This window comes from Chelonoidis abingdonii, chromosome 3 (assembly GCF_003597395.2).
Source record: "Chelonoidis abingdonii isolate Lonesome George chromosome 3, CheloAbing_2.0, whole genome shotgun sequence".
In the NCBI taxonomy this organism is placed as follows: domain Eukaryota; kingdom Metazoa; phylum Chordata; order Testudines; family Testudinidae; genus Chelonoidis; species Chelonoidis abingdonii.
The window spans coordinates 62,693,216-62,711,961 of NC_133771.1; the positions used below are offsets into that span (position 1 = coordinate 62,693,216).

Sequence of the window (18,746 nt, forward strand, 5' to 3'; positions counted from 1 at the left end):
GCTAATCTGTGAAGGACAAGGTAGATGAGGTAAAATCTTTTATTGGATTGACTTCTTGGCTCTTCCAGCAGCTTTTAAGCTTCACAGAGCTCTTCTTCGAGTTTGGAGAAGGTGGCCAGAGTATCTGAGCTAAATATAAGGTGGGAAGGTAAGCATAAGAGATTTACACAGTATCATAAGCCTTTCTCCCAAATCTGGACCTTAGCGTCCAAAATCTGGGTGCTTAGCATGAACCCTTCTAAGCTTACTTACCAGCTTAGCTTTGATCTCGCTGCCACCATCCAAAAATTCCAGGGTTTTGGCCCCCTCTGGTCTCCCACCCAGACTTTCCTCTCTGGGCTAACCTGATAGTACGGATGCAATCTCTTTACATCACAATACCAAGAAGCATGTCTCCTTTATTCCACAAAGAGACAAACCCCAAATACAAGGAAACAGAGATGATCCTATCTCTTCCCCCTCCCACCAACTCCCTGGTGCTGCAGAGCTTACCCTCCGTAGATCTAACACAAAGAGAATTCCCTCCCCTTGTTCCTTAACCTACCCAGAGAGAAAAACTCAAACAAGTCTTACAAAGAAAACTTTATATAAAAAAAAAGAAAGAAAAAGACATAAGAATATAAACTCTGCATCAAGATGACAATACAGGGCTATTGCTTATAAGAAAATATGAATAAACAGTCTGATTCAAAAAGATATCCAATTTGAAACATTCCAGCAAGTTACACACATGTAAATACACCCAAAACAACATAAAAGCCTATATTGTTTTTCTACCTGTACTTACAAGTTGGAAACAGAAGATTAGAAGAAGAAAGAAGCTTCTCATAGCTGAGAGACAAACAAAAGACTCAGAGTCCAAAAATTCCCTCCCTGACTTTGAAAAATCCAGTTTCCTGATTGGTCCTCTGGTCAGGTGTTTGCTTCCCTTTGTTAACCCTTTTACAGGTAAAGGAAACATTAACCCTTAGCTATCTATTTATGACACACAGGCTTTAGGAAACCACTTCAAATCAAGTGGGAAATTAAGGATTGACAGGCAATAGAGTATATCACAAATGTCTGTAATGATCCATAAAACCAGTGTCTTTTTTAAGTCCACGGTTTCTGGTAGAGTTATGAATTTAAATATCCACCAACGGAAGTTGGTCCAATAAAAGATATTACCTCACCTACCTTATCTCTCTCATATCTGGTACCAAAATGGTTAGAACACCGCTGCAAAAATCTCTGAATAGTCAGAGTACCGAGTTGTTTTTTTTTTGCTTTTAGTCATCTGATTGCCAGATTTTCAGCAAGCAAAAGTAAAAAAAATCTCTTGAAACAAATAAGATACAATTGCATGTTGAGCCTCAGATGTGCAAGATTTGCCAGTTATGACCAAGGATGAGCTTACAGTACTTAAAGGCAGGAGGGCATAGGAGAAGGTGTTTGAATGGACTCTACTTCTAACTTATAATAAAATACCATTAATCTACAACTAGGTATTCTTGTTTTCAAATATAAGCTGAAAATATCAAGTGAAATTATTCCTGAATTGATCTTAATAATATACACAGAGAGAGAGACCCTGATCTGGATCCAAACATCTGGGTATGTTATTTCTATTTTTCTTCCTGAAAATTTGAACTGGGTATATAAATTAGGTATAATCATTATTGGATCCTTTTTGCTTTATTAACTTCTTCATACTATTGTTTGACACAGTATCTAGTTCTATCTATAAAAGAGAGCTGTATTTTAGGGCTACTATAAGCTGTACTTGGTCCCCTTTACACCAGGCTAATAATTGAGTGGAACCAGGGTAAACACAATAGGAGTGTTTGCAAGCCTTTGGGTGTGTCTTGTTTTTTCTCTCTGGTCTCTACTCATGGACTGTCACACACACTACAGCTTTAAAACATATCATGGTGAAAATCCATTCAAAAGAGCCACATGGATGTGTCAGAATCATATGAGGTTGATGGAACTTTCTCTTTTATAACACACTATAAGAAAAACGTGTAACAATGGGCAACAATTTTAGGCATTGTGTTAAGGGCTCAGTTATGCTGAATGCACTTTCCTAGCACTAGTGCCTGGTGTTATGCTTCTGCAAGGCAAAATAGCTAGAGATGATCAATATCTGACATTTGAACAACTTGACCGTTTTTTCCATTTCTCAAAAATGGGAACATATGGGGACGTCATTTTAATTTTCCCGACTCTTTTCCCCTTTCTGAAGATATTGAAAGGACATTTATGCAGTTTTCAAGATGGATAGTGCGCTGTCACCAGGAGGTGGGGGGCTGGCCAATCTCCCTAAACCCAGCATCTGCACAGAGCCCCAAAGGCCAATGAGGGTCCACCAATGTGGGGTCAGTTGTGGGGTCAGGGTCTCTTGTGTATTGCTGATCAAATCATGGGAAAAGGTCAGAATAAGGATTCATCAAAGGCCAAAATTCCTAACAAGTTGTACAATTCTGGTCAAATAATGGGAAAAGTCACAAATAATATTGTTCACAATGAATTATTCAGCCAGTTTTAGGATTATTCATTTTTTTGCTCATGAGTAGCCAACCTTTCTTTTATAGCTCAGAAGGGAATTTTTCACTGATCTTGTTTTTTTCTCTAGATTGAGTCTGTTTTATTTTTTACATGGGAGTGTTTTTGCCCTTCTGGCACAAAAATTCCTAAAGCATGTAGGCCAGAAATGTAGAATAACTCACCCAAATATTTAAGATACAAAACATCTAGAGATTCCTCTGTATTTTATGTGGCTGTGAAGCTATAGGAGTATATTGGGGTAAAACTAGATCTGTCTATATGTAAGCATAACCGTAAGAGCAAAGAGTGTTGAAGCATCCATTCATTGTGTAGTCTGCATACAAAAGAATGACCTGATTCTAGACATAGGTCTGTGTGTGTAGATGCTTGCTTCGATGTGGCTTTCAATTGACATCAGGAGCCAAATTCTCTGCTTGTATAAATGGGTGCAGATTGACTTCATGAACATCAACAGAAAATTTAGCTATCAGTGGTCAATTCAGCCTTTCTAATTTGAGTGTTTTTTTTAAGACAATTTTACTCACCTTGGGTGAAATCCATGCCCCATAGAAGTCAAGGTGAGTTCTGCCATTGACTTCAGTGGGGCAAGGATTTCATACACATACACCATTTTTTTAAACAGTATTCAGCTCTCCCAATGTTTTAAACTTGTCCTAGGTTTGTTTGTGTTTTTTTTTCCTCTCATCTTTGTTACGTCTTATACTTTGAGCACTTTCTCATCATTTGCTCCAAAAGCAAGTGGCAAGTGAGTAGTCACAGAGTTTCTCTGTGATCCCACTACCGAATACTATTCCCTGGTATGTCCTTTGATGATGTATATACAGAGTACGTCATCGACCTTTGAATGGATTGACCTCTCCTACTGCTTCACCCTTTTCCTCAACAATTTCCTGTAGCTGTCAGTAAACCAAATTGAAACATGGGAACAATACAAAGGGAGAAGATACCTAGGAGCTATGATGGCAGGTGCAGTGAACAAGAAATAATTGTTCGATTGGCTAACATATCAGGAAATGAGAAACCAAAAATCTTGTTTCTAATATTGAAACAAACAGCATAATCCAAAGCCCACTGAAGTCAATGGAAAAGCGCCCACTGATGCAAATGCCTTTGACACAGGCCTCCAATTCTTCTCAAGCTTTCAAAGAGATTTCTTCTGTCCATTGAGTCTAAAGAAAATTCCAATTTTTTGTTAAGTTCTAAGGAATAGAAATGGGAGCTTTGAATATAATAGTACCTGTCACCATAACTAGTGAGGTGCTATAATACCAAAAATATACAATCCCTACAGCATAAAAAGAAACCATGACTTCTAAATATCAAAGCTCCTTCCAGATTAAGGGGCAATTAATGCATTTAACATAGAAATAGATTCTTCTAATTATGGCCCCAGTCCTGCAATCAAATGCACGCAAACTAGTTTTTGCAACTGTATAAAGTCCTGCTGAAGTCAATTCAAACACACATTGAATGAATTTAGCAATACAGCGTGAGACTACACTATTGAAATCAATGTGGCACCTTTGTCAGGGTCAGATGGTCCATCAATGCAGATGCTATTTGCAGATCAGGGCTTTTATATCTACAGTTAGGAGCTGTCTATATCTGTCCTTATCTTTCTGGATTTATGTGGAACAGTTTGTTCAAAATAGAACAATTCAGTTTATTAGATAGAAATTTTACCCATAACTTTCAATGAACGGCTACATTTACAACAGATTTTCTGTCTTTTCTTTTGGATCTAAACCCATGAGCTAAGTTCTATGTGATGTAATATGTCATAGATTCATATATTTTTAATGCCAAGAGGGATCATTAGATCATCTAGTCTGACTTCCTGTATAATACAGGGCACAGAATTTCACACAGTTACTTTTGAATTGAGCCTAATAACTTTTTTGATTAAAACATATCTCCGAGAAAGGCATCCAGTCTTGATTTGAAGACATCAAGAGATGGAAAATCCACCACTTTCTTTGATAGTTTGTTGCAAATATTTACTACCCTCCCTATTAAAAATGGGGCTTTTATTTTTCATTTGAATTTGCCTGATTTTAATTTATTGGAGAAAAGGGTAACAAGAATTGGTGGCTGGAGGTTAAAGAACCCCTCTGTCAACTTAAATATGATGCATTTTGACTGAAGCTACTTCATCATCTATGGCTCATGTTAGCAAAGCTCTCAGGCATATACATAACATTAATGAACTTGAAGTCAAAGGAATTTTAGTTAAGCATATGCTTAATTGCTTTGTTGAATTTGGGGCCTTAGACTGTAAGCTCTTTGACACAGGGACTATTTTCTTGTCTGTACAACACTATGGCCTTAGCACAGTGGGGACTGTTTGGGGTTCCTGTGCCCTTCTGTACTACTGCTAGTAATATACCAACTCTGTCTGTGCTATATATATATATATAGATAGATATCTATCTATATCTATTCTATCTCGTTTGAGGCATTTTTTCTTTGTTTTTAGCAGAATTGTGTTGGTTTTTATGTTTTTTTATGCTAATTGCTCCAAGCTGTGCCATGTCTTTCCAATTGATCTTTGTGTTTGCTTATGATTAGAGTCACACTGGATAGCGTAGTGGTTAAGAGCACCACCCTTTGATACGGGAGACCGCCCTTTGATACGAGAGACTGGGGTTCAAATCCCGGTGGGTACCCAACTTTCCAGTAGGGGTCCTTGGGCAAAAGACCCCGCTTTTTAGATAAGCCGTGGTTCTTGCGTTTAGTTATGAGCCTTGGAAGTGGCTTAAACTAAAAACAGAAAAAAGTTTCCCCTGTAATGGACAATAAGTATATCCACATCAAGGAGGTAATCGGGTTTAATTGCAAGCCAGTTAATATAGACTTAATTACGCTTAAACTTGGTATTTTTCTCAATGTACAAAAGAGCCCCTTGGCGTTGTGATTATTAAACAGGAATGATTCCAAGATTTGTCAAGTATGGGGAACTAATTGACGGATTTTAACATTACTGTTGTCATGCTGTTTGAAACTGTTAGATGGGTCGCGTTCAAGATAAACATGTCAGTCCCTTGTATATTCGTCTGCACCTGGTAGTGGTACTGTGCCTGTAAATTGTAAAGAGCACGCTGGTCTGGTAGATCAATGTCTTTCCCGTCTTCTCTCCCTCAAATTTTCTATGATTGATGAAGTCTGTTAGTGATGGTATTTTGGAAATACAAGTCCCATGTGCTTCTCTATTGCCATAAGAAAGCAGTTGTTTAGAGGGGACCTCAGTATAACATTGGTTTGTCCTGCAGTTGCAATCAAAGCACAAGTTTGGTGTTTTCTGTTACCATAGAAATGAACATGTTCTAAGAATCAATGCTACATGCTTATTCCATTCTTCTGTTTTCCAACACTGAGTTTTTGAACCTAAATTGCATATTCTCTTCTGTGTCTTGGTTCTTTAACATGGGTTGAAAGCCCTGGATGCTTGTAAAAACAGTATATATCTTACTGCTAATAATCAGACTGCGTATCAAGATTATTGTTAATAGTAAGTTTGCCCGTACTATTTTGATAATTATACTCAAAAAGTCGTTTACCAAACAGAATCCTCCTGATATGATCACTTCAACTATTGATGTTATTTAAACATGAAAAATAAATTGTTTTAATACTATTACTTTTCTTCATTCCAATATGATAAGAATTATTGCCCTTAACTGCCTTGATGCAATTTACCTATGCATCATCCTGCAGTTAGAATTTAAGTACATAAAAAAAAAACAAAAACAGACTTTTTGAAATTGAATTTGTGTCATCTTAGTTAAGTTAAGATTTTTGGGGGAACTTAACACCTTTTCTATGTATTATAGCGTCAGAACATAGGAATTTTAAATGCGGCGTAGGGGGGTTTTCAGGTGCATTTAAATGTTGAAATGCTTGGTACGATTTGAATTCTACTCGTGCTGGATAGATTTAAACCAGACAGACCAACCACGAATGAACTTGGCTTTTTCCTGTGGATAACAAAATGGTTGAGATTAAACCTTTAATGTTACTAAAACACAAGACTTGAAAAAATTGGGTTAGCTGTTTTGAAGATGCCTCAAGTTTTGGGAGGTCCAATAATGAGCTACTTCAACAGGCCTTGACTTTGAGTGGTTTTATGACATAAGGCAGGTTCAGTTTATGAATGATTAAGAAAGTAGAGTTTTTTGGGGGCACGGGGGACTGAAAAGTGTCTGAAACCAGCTGGGGAATTCCTGAAGGTTGATATTTGCATGATTGCCATGAGCGGGGTGACGTTGTGAAATAAAAGGTTCAGTTTTTACATTTAAAATAAGAGAGCCAGAGTAGCAGTTTAAAGAATGTTTGCATTAAAGGGAAAGAACCTTGTAAGTTATACTTTATAGTAAGAAAATGCAAGCTCCTGAGGCTGATATAGGTAAAACACAGGAGGCCTAAGAGTCAATTGCTTAGGGCAGCAGTCAAGTGGCGCCACACTACTTCCTTTTAATTAATGATTGCGGGGGGTACCAGAAAGATTTCCTTGCTCTGGGTCAAGTGGGCTAAGTACGGGACTTTGTCTGGGCTGTACAGCAAGTACACCTAGATAATAAAAATCATTGAATTGTGGGGGTTGCTTAATGGCGTGACTGTTAGACTTTTATTTCTACCTAATATTATGTTCCAGGCTATATTATTCATATGGCTTTGCAATATTTCATCTTTAGGTTACTCATGACTTACTACATATGCTACGGTTAGCCTCAAAGAAGCGCTCTCTGAATAACAAGGGGGAGAGTGGTAGAAAAGAACCTCAGTTCTCAACGCTCTTTTTTCCGTAGGCATGCTCGGTACCCTTCACAGAGTGACTTGAGGTTCATGGGGTTGGGACTAAAAGAAGTTTGGGAGCCCTCAGGGGGGCGGGCTTTTTATGTTTTAAGAGTGTTGCACTGCAGTAACAGTCTGAGGATATATCTGCACAGCAAGAAGTGTGCACAGGCAAGCCGGGTTGGGTCTGGCCTTTGCATCAGATAAGCCCAGGTAAAGAGTAGTAAGTGAAGAGAAGTGCGGCCTGTGAGCTGAGTATAATGCCCGGGTCTGTATGGATTTGTATCTCCTCCGCGCTTGAAGCCTTGCACTGTGCAGTCGTCCTGTTGTTGACTGCCAGCGCTAAGCTGGAATTCAGCTAGCTCAGGTACACTAAGATCCACTGTAGGAGCTTTGCTGTGTGACAATCCTGAAATGCCTGAAAGAACAATGCCAAGGTTGTGGTGAGACACATCAGTCCTAAACTATCCTCTTCCTTTTTCTTTCTTTTGTTTCAGCTTACCACGCAGGGCAACAGAAGCTCCCTGGAGCCTCCCCATCCATTCGCTACCTCATCCATCCAATGGGGGGAGAGTCCCCAGCTGCAGCCGGCACACGCTCTCACAGATGCAGTCCCCCCACCAGTCACCGTCCGTCCTCCATCAAAGCCACAGCCACGCCACTTTCCCGACCACTCGCTCCCGGGCCTCACTCAAGGCCTCCCTCCAGCCAACAAACTTTTGTCAGGCTTCCTCGAACCCCTCTCCCGGTCCTGCACCCCCTCAACACGCAAATTTGCAGAACTTGTACGTGATACAGAATCAAATCACATCATCCCCCCATTAGGTCCCAACCCAGGCACCCTTACGCCCCGTCGCAGCCCAGGTACAGTTCCAGCCACCCCAGTTGGCCTGAAGGCGAGCCGACAGCTGGCAACCCAGCTGCCACAAACCTCCACATACTGCAGCTACAAAGTTCAGCTTGCCACTCAGATCCGCCCCAGTCTGGACCCAGGTTCCAGGCACGGTTGCAATTCCAGATCCAGGCTCCAAGCTGAGTAACCAGCATTAACTCATCCCCACATTTTCCAGTTCCCTTCGCAGGGCCAAATCATACCGCCAGTCCCACCCAGACCCTTCACACTAACACCAGAACAACAGAGAAGTTTTCAGATGGTCCCAAATCAATTCCAGACACTCTCTGCAATTCCAAATCCGCTCCTCAGAGAAGCAGCTGTTGGACAGGTTCCAGCAGGTAAATAATTACATCAAAGAGGTAAATTAAACTTGGCCTGGGTCTGTAAAGTATAATCCTCTAGAAAATTAAAAATACACCCCCATACATCAAGGAGAATGGTGGGTCATAGGATTAGAAATTGGAGATTTTCAGTCTACGCTTCTTCTGGACAGATATGCAAATCACAAAAGTCACCACCTTAAAAATGATCATCTGGACTACCAATGTTTTTTGTTTTGTTTTGTTTTTGTTTTAAAATAGTACTCTGGAAGAATTATCTTGATTTAGTTAGTATCATGAGCACATTGTCAGCCCTTTAGGAAACAGAAACAATGTAGAATAGTTTCTAAATGTTTTGGAGCTCTTTAAGGCTTGTCTACACAAACTTAGTTTGCAGCAGAGCCTCTCCTCGTCCATAGTGGACCCTGCTGCTGCGCATTAACAGTTTGTAGTTCACTTGATAGTCGCATTTCAAAGAGGACTAGATTATTAACTAACTCTTAATGTTGTTAGCACGTGAAAGTTTAGTCCCAAAAACTATGCAAGATACGTTCCACCGGTTGCCACAAACTAATTGTTCATGTAGACAAGCCCTGAGTGTATCTTGCTACCAAATACTAGTAAATAGTACATAAAATAAATATTATTTAATATTTAGGACTTACAGGGTTTGGCCTCTTCCAAGTTCTTTAGCAACATGAATTACTCAAGCACGAAACGGAGAGAGAATTTTTTGGACAGAGATAACAACACATGCTCCTGTGAAAAGTGCCCCTTGGGATCTTTCCTATTCATGCAAGGCCGACAGAACTCAACCCTGCTGGGTCTCAGCCTGTTTCCAGGGAGCCTGAGGGCGTGCCTGCACTAAAAATTAAGTCCCTTAAGTCGAAGTACAGCTACCAAATAATTAAGCAGATGGTTCATATCCAGACTTGCTCCTCTGTCTGTGGTGCGTGTCCTCACCAAGCACTTCCACTGACTGAAATGGGGCATTATGGGATACTTGACAGTTGAGCCTAGCAGTCTGGAATGACAGTCTCATCTATAGCAGGGGGCTCACAGCAGGCCCCCCACCTGATAACCCCGAGCTGTGAGCGCCCCTGGCCCCGGGCTAACAGTACAGGGCTCGATTTCACAGCAGCAGCCTACCAGCAATGAAATTGATATTCTCGTGGTTTCTCACCTTGCATTATTTAATTTTTTGACCTGGCTTGTCAGCTGTATGTGGGGCTCACAGCTGGAACCCTCCGAGGGAGAGGAAACTGAGCGCCAGCACTCCCCGCCCCCACCCGCAATCTCTCACCAGGAGGCAGGGAACAGGGGGAGAATCACAGCTGTGAGCCTGCACCCCACTGACAGCTCAGACTGTCAGGGCTGGGGTGGGGGAAGGGCTCCAGCTGTCAGCCCCTTTGGGGGTGTAGTAGTGTGTGGGCCACTTACATCAGCAGAAGCACCATCGTATGTGTAGACACTGAATAATTAGGTCATCATAAGCTGCCTTATGTTGACCTGACAATAGTGTAAACCAAAGTCCACAATGCAGTGCCCAACGGGGCCATGGCGGCCAGCCCTTGCGGGCATACTGGTGTGTGCCGCCTACTGGCACTGGACAAGCAGCCGCTGAAAATGCAGCGACGTAGCGTCATCAAGAAGCGTCGGCAGCCGAATGCCGCTGATTTTCAGCGATATTTTGCGGCAATGCCTCTTGATGACGCTACTTCTCGGCTGCATTCTGTGGCAGCTTTTCTTGGCGTTGCCGCTTCTCAGCGGCATTTTGTCGGATGCTTGTTGGCGGCCACACTCCTCAGTGGCTAGTCGTTCGGTGCTGCCACACGGAAAGATTGGGGACCACTGGTGTAAACCAAGCCTAATAATAGTATTTGAACTTTGAGCCTGGAGTCGTAGGTCCCAGTCGTTCAAATTCATGTTAATAGGTTGATTCCCATTACTTCAGTGAAGCGAGGCTTGGGCCTTTAAGTCTTAGAAAGCATCCAAAAAAATTCTTTTACAATCCACATATCAGATATTGTTTTTTCTGTCACTTTTTAATCTGCAGGAGAAGGGGAGCCAAGCTGGTGGTTTTTAAAAACCTGCATATTAAAAATAAATTTCCCTTGAGAGGACTTAGTCTGGGATCCAGTCTGCTGTATTTCAAGACAAGCAGGGCATGTTCATGTGTATTTAAATACCTGTCGCTGACAGACCTGGAGATTCCACTGCTAAGCAAAGACCCTTTTTTTTCCCTTTACATTCACTGCCTAACACTGTGAGATCCTGGGCTTAAGGATGGAAGCGCAGTGGACTGGTGTTGGAAACATGAGAGCAAGGAGGGTCCCTTTTCTTCCCATGTTTTTGCTGCTGGGTAGAGCATATTTACGTACTAGCAGATTCAAAGGAAGGTAAAAGGATAAAATGTTACAAAAGATGGTGCTAGGGCATCTTTTCAGCCTTTGTCATTTATCCAACACAGGTTCCCAGGGGATTATCTGCAACGAAACCAGACTTCACAGCCAGGTGTCATCATCCTCTGAGCCACTTCAGAGCCAGCCGTCATCTGTCCTGGTAGCAGCCAAGGTAGCCAGTAGCAGGGACAACAACGCAAGCAAGTCCACAGCCACCATCTGTCCCTGCTGCAGTCCAGCCTTCTGCAGGCTTCGAGTGAAGTGGCTCCTGTTCTTGGGAAGGGCCAAGTACAAGGAGGAGCGGGAGGAGAAGTGGTAGTGGAGGAGGGCATCCAGTGCAGCTCGCAACACTGCTTGCAGCAGACATCAGCGGAAGTGCTCAAACCATGCCTCGTGCGTGCTCAGGAGAAGAACAGTCTGGGAAGGGGAATTCGGTTGCATTTCTGCTGGACTGTGACTTTCAACTTCCTCTTTCTCCCCTTTTCCCCCCTCACACTTCAAAGTGCTATACAGTAAGAAAAGCTATTCTGAAAGTGATTGTTGGGGAACTTCATCATCTGTCTCCTGAAGGCTGATTAATGTGACCGTCTGCTGAGTGACCTGCAAATTTATGGAAGTGCAAGGGCAAAATGCTGGCTTCTCCATTCACAGAGTATAAATCTGAAGTAATCATTATTGTGGGGCAACATGGTAGAGCGAGATATGGGCTGGATGGAGAGTCAAAGACATCTAATACCATTTTTGTCTGCTACTCACTTCTGTGTTGCTTTGCCAAGGCACTTCACTCTTTCAGCACCAGTTTCTATCTGAACAGAATAATTAATTTACCTTCTGTGTAAAGCTCTCTGAAACCATGGGTGAATTCACACCATGCTGAGGTAGTTTGGGCATAGTGCACCACTTAATTCTCATTTAAACCCTAATTTAAAGTTTTAAGTGGACTTAAGTCATTGCATAGGCCTTATGCTTCCCGCAACCAGGGATGAATTTTAGGACTAGCAGGTTCTCTGGTATTTTCGCCTGCCTTATTTACATTATTAGATTTATACACTGTGCATATCAATTAATTTAGGCACCTATCCAGCATGCTTCATGCACTTTCACAATGGGAAAATGGGGAGTTAAACTGTTTTTATAATTTATGCCATGGTACATGAAATAAATGAATCTGAGATATTGATAAAAAAGTCACATATTTTCATTTGTTAAAAAAAAAAATACATATTTACAGCTCAGGGTGATATGTTTGTTTTCATCACTTTCTGCTCTGCGGATGAGTAATGATTTTGCATGTATATAGAAACTAAGATTTTCCCTACTTATATGTTTTAAGATTCCCTGGCCATGTCTCGAGAGTAGAGGTGTTTTAGTCGCTGGTATCCTGCATATATTGCATTCTGCTTCTACAACTCCTCATTAGATTCGTTGAATCTAGTGGTCGTCTTTTCACTTCTTTGCTACCCTGTTGTGGAGTGTTGCTGTGTTGTTAACGTCTGGCAGGGTGGCTTGCATTTAGTGATAGCTGAAGTAATGGGCAAATTTCATAGCACATACGTCATTTAGGTGCTTTGAAAATTTTGCCATACCTCTATAGATAGTCTGTAAAGATCTTCAGATGGATATGCTGCAGGAATCAAGACAATGTTGCTATTGTGTTTAAACTTTGGAGCTCTTTTTAAAATCTGCTTATTTTGCTAGGTTATGCTGCTCCAGTTCCTGCAGAGAGTAAAAACGTCTTTGCCAGTGGCTCCACAGCTATTCCTGGGGGGAAAGTGACTACAGTGTCAGGGAAACCAGGAACAACCTCTTGCCAGTACAGAACCGTTAGGTGAGAGCTCTCATTTTTATGCTTCTTCACCAAGTAGTTTGTCCATTTCAAGGATGAACAAACTTACTGAGTTTCACACATGTTTTGTTTTCTTTTTGTTAAGAGTTATAGTACTAGAGAAATCCAAACATTATAGCCAATCAAATGGTTTTGAAACTAATTCCTTCTTCTCACACAAAAAGAACACATTATCCCCTATTCAATATTAATTAGACCATGGGGAAGGAGCTTTGTTCCTCTTCCTTGTGGAAAGAAGAAAGGAATTAATGTGCTTCCATTTTATTAATGCATGCAAATACTGTTGGGATGTACATTTAGTGTGACAAGTTAAAATAATTATATCAAAAAGAATTTATTCATAGAGTTTGCATATAACCAAGGAATTCCTTCTAAGTCATTTACTGATGACTGACATCCTTGGCTAGTGCTTCCTACGTGTGTTTTTGGTGTCAGTTTGTGTCATTAATTCATATATGTGGATCCCAATAACAGATCCTTTGTTTTTCTGCAGGCGAAGCCTGGAGTGATTAGCTCATCTCACCCAGCCCTGAATCTTGGAAAGGCTCCTGCAGATCCAGGTCGTTGGGAAGAGGATATCCAACTCTGCCCTCAAGTTCAGTCCCATCCAGCAGCAGGTGAGTTTTACACAAGTGTTTATTTCCTTAAATAATATCTCATATTTTTTAATATTCTATAGTGAGGAATTCAAAGAAAAAGTGTGTGTTTTCTGCTACTAAAGCTGCATGTTAAGTGAGGAATAGCTGTTTTTCTAGTCTGCAGCTAGAATTAGCCCTTTCTTCTGTGGCTTTGGCCAGAATTTAATAATCATCACACTGATTTCCTCCTGCCACAATCCCATTTTATTCTCCAATTTCCTTGTACTATCATTTTACTGAACAGAGAAGTTCTCTCTAATGTGAAAGTGATCATTCCTCCATTAGTTTTACCTCAGTCAGAGAATGATGAACTAATCTATTGCTTACTAAGTCCTGTCATGTGCATTCTTTTTCTTACAGTAGATAGTAGCTGGAAGTCGAAAAAACTCTAACTACCAGCCCAGCAAAGAGCTTGGTAGTATTTGCCAGAGAGTAATGTTGGACAGAAGTTATAAGAAAGCAGTGCCTAAGTAAGGTTAACTTTAAACAGACTATCTGGCATTGTGTTAACTTTGGAGTTTGCAGTGTTGTGCACCGTAATCACTCTACTGGGGAGGAAGCATGAACTTTAGTCATGGCATGGCATTCTTGACATATCATGCCTTAGTGCTCTCCAAAGGGCCATGGGTGACACTGGTTGATGTGTACATTTTCACACTGAAGAGAAAATTCTTCTAGAATTTGCTGTGGGTTCTTTTTCCTGTGTGGTCAGTCATTCTTCTTCTCCTGATTGCACTATCTTCCTTTTCGTGTTAGTGTGTTTTAGCATGTGACGTGACACACACACGACACCACCTCATAACATAGCCAGCTAGTATTACAACTGCTTTTGTATATATCCATGTGTGCCTGTCTGCACATTTTATATTTGCTACTTTATACTATGACAAATGCAGGTCGTCACATTCCATCACGCCCCATTTTAGCTCAACAACTTTATTGGTTAGTTGTCAGGGAGGAAGAGGAAGGGGAGAATAGACTATTTAATGGGAAAGATAATTACATTTTGCTTAATTAGTAAAACTGTGTAGTAATATAATTTGCAGGTTCCGGGGGACTTTTGTATTGAGTTATAGGATGTAGTCACATCGCATGTATCAAAAAAACTTTTGTCTATTTATGAGCCTCTTGTGCTGCCGCAGAAATCTCAACAAGATGCTATATAATTCAGTTATGAGTGCCCTTTGGCAACCAATAAACTACATATCAGTATTACGGGGGATAGGTAATTATGTGGTGTTGCGTGTGTTCCTGCATAGTGTGCACAATATGTGCATTTCAGAGTGTACCACACAATAAACTGCTCATTTTCTTTTCTGCAGACATAGAAGGTAAACTTTAGAGCATCTATGATATTCAATGGCTTCATCTCTGCAAACAGCCGCAAATATATATTGAAGGAGGGAGAATTAAGAATTTCAACCACTCAGCGTAAATGCCTTTTATAGATATCTCTGCTTTTGAGTCCCTGTGTTTTCCATAACTTTGTAAATGTCTGACTTGTTTCGTTTTTTTTTTAGTTTCTTGGAACGAGTTCATAAACATCAGGGAGGCAGTGTTGGCACCTGACTCATAAAACTTCATTCCGATCATTTGGAGAGGATGCCTTCAAAGGCTTCTACCCTATCATGTCTACCAGGGGTATGCTTCTCTACCTACGACTAAGAAAGGGTAGTTCAGCTGTTGTAGACTAAGGAAGGATGATATTAATAGTCCTAGAACTATAAGCAGAGAGACTTCGCCAGCGCTCTTCGCTAAGACACAGACGGAGGTGGGTCTCACTCAGGAGTTAAACTCAGGCCTCTTTTTCTGATGTTGGCATGAGAGAGATCCTGGTTGGTGGGGACACGGGGAAAATGGATTTGTTCACCATGAAAAGAGAAAAGTAAGCTGCTCGATTCCACTCCAGAAAAAAGATGAAACCCAACTGAATAAACCTGAACCAACATGTTTGAAATCTGGCAGCTCATGTTCGCAATATTCTGTTAGTCATAAGGTGCCCCATGACTCTTGCTACTTTTACAGATCCAGACTAACATGGCTAACCTCTCAGATGTGAAAGAGAGGTTTTTGTCTGCTCAGTAAGACCATTAATGATCCTTAGGGTTTTTCATAAGAGTTGGAGTTACCCACTGGTTCCTTGTCAAAAGTTCTCCTTCCCCTGTTGTTGCTTTGCTGTTTGCCATCTCCACCCCAAAGTGGCTGCATTTCATAGATTCCAGGCAGAAAGGACCTTGTGCTCATGCTATTGACCTGTATACACAGATGATAGAACTTCCCCAAAATAATTTTAGTAGTGCTGTGCATAGTTTTTGAAAAGACCCCCTTGACACCAGGCATTGTAGAAGAGAGAACTATGAGTAGTTTTAATACTATAGTGTGTACACTTTCAAAGTTTATTACAAATATAATTAACAATTTTAAACTCACTCACTTTATCTGTGTGGTATATGTGGCCTTATGAGGTTTTCTACATGATCAGTTAGTGCACGGAGTTCAACCCTCTTCTTCCCATGTATTGTGATAATTCTTCTCTTGGCGAGGAGTTTTACCTCCCACATCTTGTCTCCTAAAATATCCGGTACCAGGATAACAGCTACAACAATACTGCATACTAGCTTTGTGGGGAGTTCATTCTTTTTTTTCACTAGAAAGATATAAACCTGTTTGTCATAATGTTATTTGAAAAGCGGGAAGGATCCTTCCTAGTGTTTAAACTTCAGGAAAGAAAGCATTGTTAATTAATTGTCTGCAGGCTGTGATTTTCTTTTATTCTAAGTGGTATCCATGATGTAAAATAATGAACAGTGTAGAGAATGTGAATCGAGGTGCTCGTATTTATCTCCTAGAACAGAAGAATCAGGGGCAGAATTTTATTAATTGAAGGCAGCACGTTGGAAACCATAACTGCATTTTATGTGCCATGGTAATTACACCTATGAAATCGTTCCACAAGATATGATTGGAGGCCAAAAGCTTAGCAGGATGTCAAAGGACTATCCATGTTATGAAAATCAGAAACATCCACAGTACATTAGACAGGATACAAATATATGGGATCAAAACTCTTCTGGCTGGGCAGGGAGGAAATGAGGACAGAAATTTCCTTTGGGTAAGTAGTCTGTAGTTTTGTCTTTTAGGGAGTTTCGTGTCCCTTCCACGGAAAGCATCTGGTATTGTCCACTGTCAGAGACAGTATTGAGCTGCATGGGACCTTGGTCTGATCCAGTCATGGCATTCTTGTGTTCCTCGAAACTTGTCTGCTGAAGCACTCTTCTGCTCCAGAGGTCGAGGTGATTCACTGCTGGGAGCCTGGGCGCTGTACTGCAATCCGACATAAAGCAGCTCCTGGCCTTCAATAATCTGCAGTCTCAAATCCTGATTGTAGAGAGAGTTTTAAACCAATTGATGTTACAACAGAGAAAAAATATCTGTTGTCTAAATGGTCCCTTGCTCCTCTAAGCTATGAGACCATCACATGATCATGTGCCAATTATAACTAGCCACATCTTTTGGAAGAAAACCTAAGCTGATGTGGAAAGCATTTGAAGGAGCAATCAACAATTGCTGCTGCAGAGTCCTCTAGTAACACCAGTGTTGATTCTAGAATGTTGTACCTTGTTTCCTGCATTTACCTTGTCAGATAAATGTCTTTCGGAATGGAGACTTTCCTTTCAGAGCTAACAGAGAGCCCAAAATGCCTGGATATAAAAAACCAAATAGCCCCTTCTTTCTTTAACCTTTTTTTAGTAGACTGAAGAGTTTGAAACAGTGTCCACCAACTGCTGAAACGCACACAGAGCTATGTTGAACAATACCTGCTGCTGCTCTTAAGAGGAGTCCTCGGGTAAGATTGCTTTATGTGCTACTCATGCTCAATAGTATGAAAGTCAGCATGATTATTTCTTTCTATATCTGTCCTAATGCATTGTAATAGAGTTTAATTGCAGTTTACTTCTAAATAATGACCAGCTAAGGTAATAAGGGTTCAATCCTGCACTGTTTGAAGTCGTGGGATTTTTCACTTGATTTCGTGAAGCAAGGATCAAGCTCAAGTAGGGAGACTGAGAAAAAAGGTTTTACCTTTGGGGAACTCGTCACAACTATGTAATTAATGTTTGTTTTACCTTTAAATTGGAAACAGGACATTTCAATTAAAAGTAAAATAACACATTATTTAATAGGTCCGCCTTCCAGTCCTATGATGTCTGTGATTAGCGAGGGGTAATTTGCAGCAAGCCTGGAACTTTTTTTAATGGGAGACAGGAAAGCTTGGTCACCCCCAAAATATGACCATATACTTAGATTACAAGTTTATTCAAAATTGTGACTGCCTTATCCGTGCTGTCAGAAAGGCAGAGATTTCCATACTAATAAACGACTACCAAAAAGCCCTTCCGAAATAGATCTCAGCGAGGAAAAGTGCTTCCAGTGCATGGGTAAGACTTGTGCCAGCTCAATGAGAACAAACACTACTCAATGAACATGTCAGGTAATTCACATTGTGTAGTGCTTGTTTCCCTAAGCAGAAGCTGAGATTGGGCCCCTAATTTCTTGTCTGTGGTTACTGTGCCTGTTCTTTTCCTCCACCTCTCACCTGTTTTTTCATTTTGGTCTGCAGAGAGTCAGCCCTTCTGCAGAGAGGTGAATGACGATCGAATGTTTATTCAGGAGAAAGCATGTTGGCTCTTGATAAACAGCTAGCAAAATGGAGAACAGGTTAGGAGACCTTATTTCTAATCTGTGGCACATCATTACTTCATAAGTAGCTGGCTTCTCCCACCTCTCCCTAGACACAGTATTTTCTTACCTTTTTAAGTTACTGGGGAAGAGTGGAAAACAAAACCAGTGAGCTGGCCATGCCAGCTCTCAGCCACTTCATCCTGAATACAGAGGGGTCAGTCTGCAGAGACTGCAAGTCCCATTTTACATGCTTCTGTATGATCGGAGTAGAGTGGCAGAGCGAAGATTGAGCAGTGTGTTGGGTTCTGTAGGCTCCTGCATCTGTCGATGCTGTATCAAAAGAAGTCGGTGGCTGCAGTCTTCTCCATTTTACACAAATTAGTGCAGTCTGTAGAGTTCCTGATCAATTGCCTTACAGTTCTCAGTTTTCCCCTGATTTTGAAGTGCTTTTATACTAATGGGTTTTGTGTAAATTTATGTCATCTTTTCGCGGCATATATAGTTGCTTGGCTCAACTTGCAAAAGCTTGGAAAGGCCTTGGAATAAAGGAGAACAATCTGTGCACCTACGAGAAGAATAAGAGCAGCTAGGCATGGTGTCTGTAACAGTGACACCAGATTACAC

At 40.9% G+C, this 18,746-nt stretch overlaps 1 protein-coding gene across 1 annotated transcript in view; it reads left to right on the plus strand.

The window, feature by feature from the left end:
* The first annotated feature begins 10,110 nt into the window (after positions 1-10,110).
* LOC116816542 (BRD4-interacting chromatin-remodeling complex-associated protein-like) overlaps positions 10,111-18,746 on the plus strand; it is a 19,553-nt gene continuing 10,917 nt past the window's right edge. Inside the window, 2 exon segments of the mRNA XM_075064557.1 lie at positions 10,111-10,329; positions 13,295-13,418. Coding sequence (XP_074920658.1) covers positions 10,111-10,329; positions 13,295-13,418 — 343 coding nt within the window.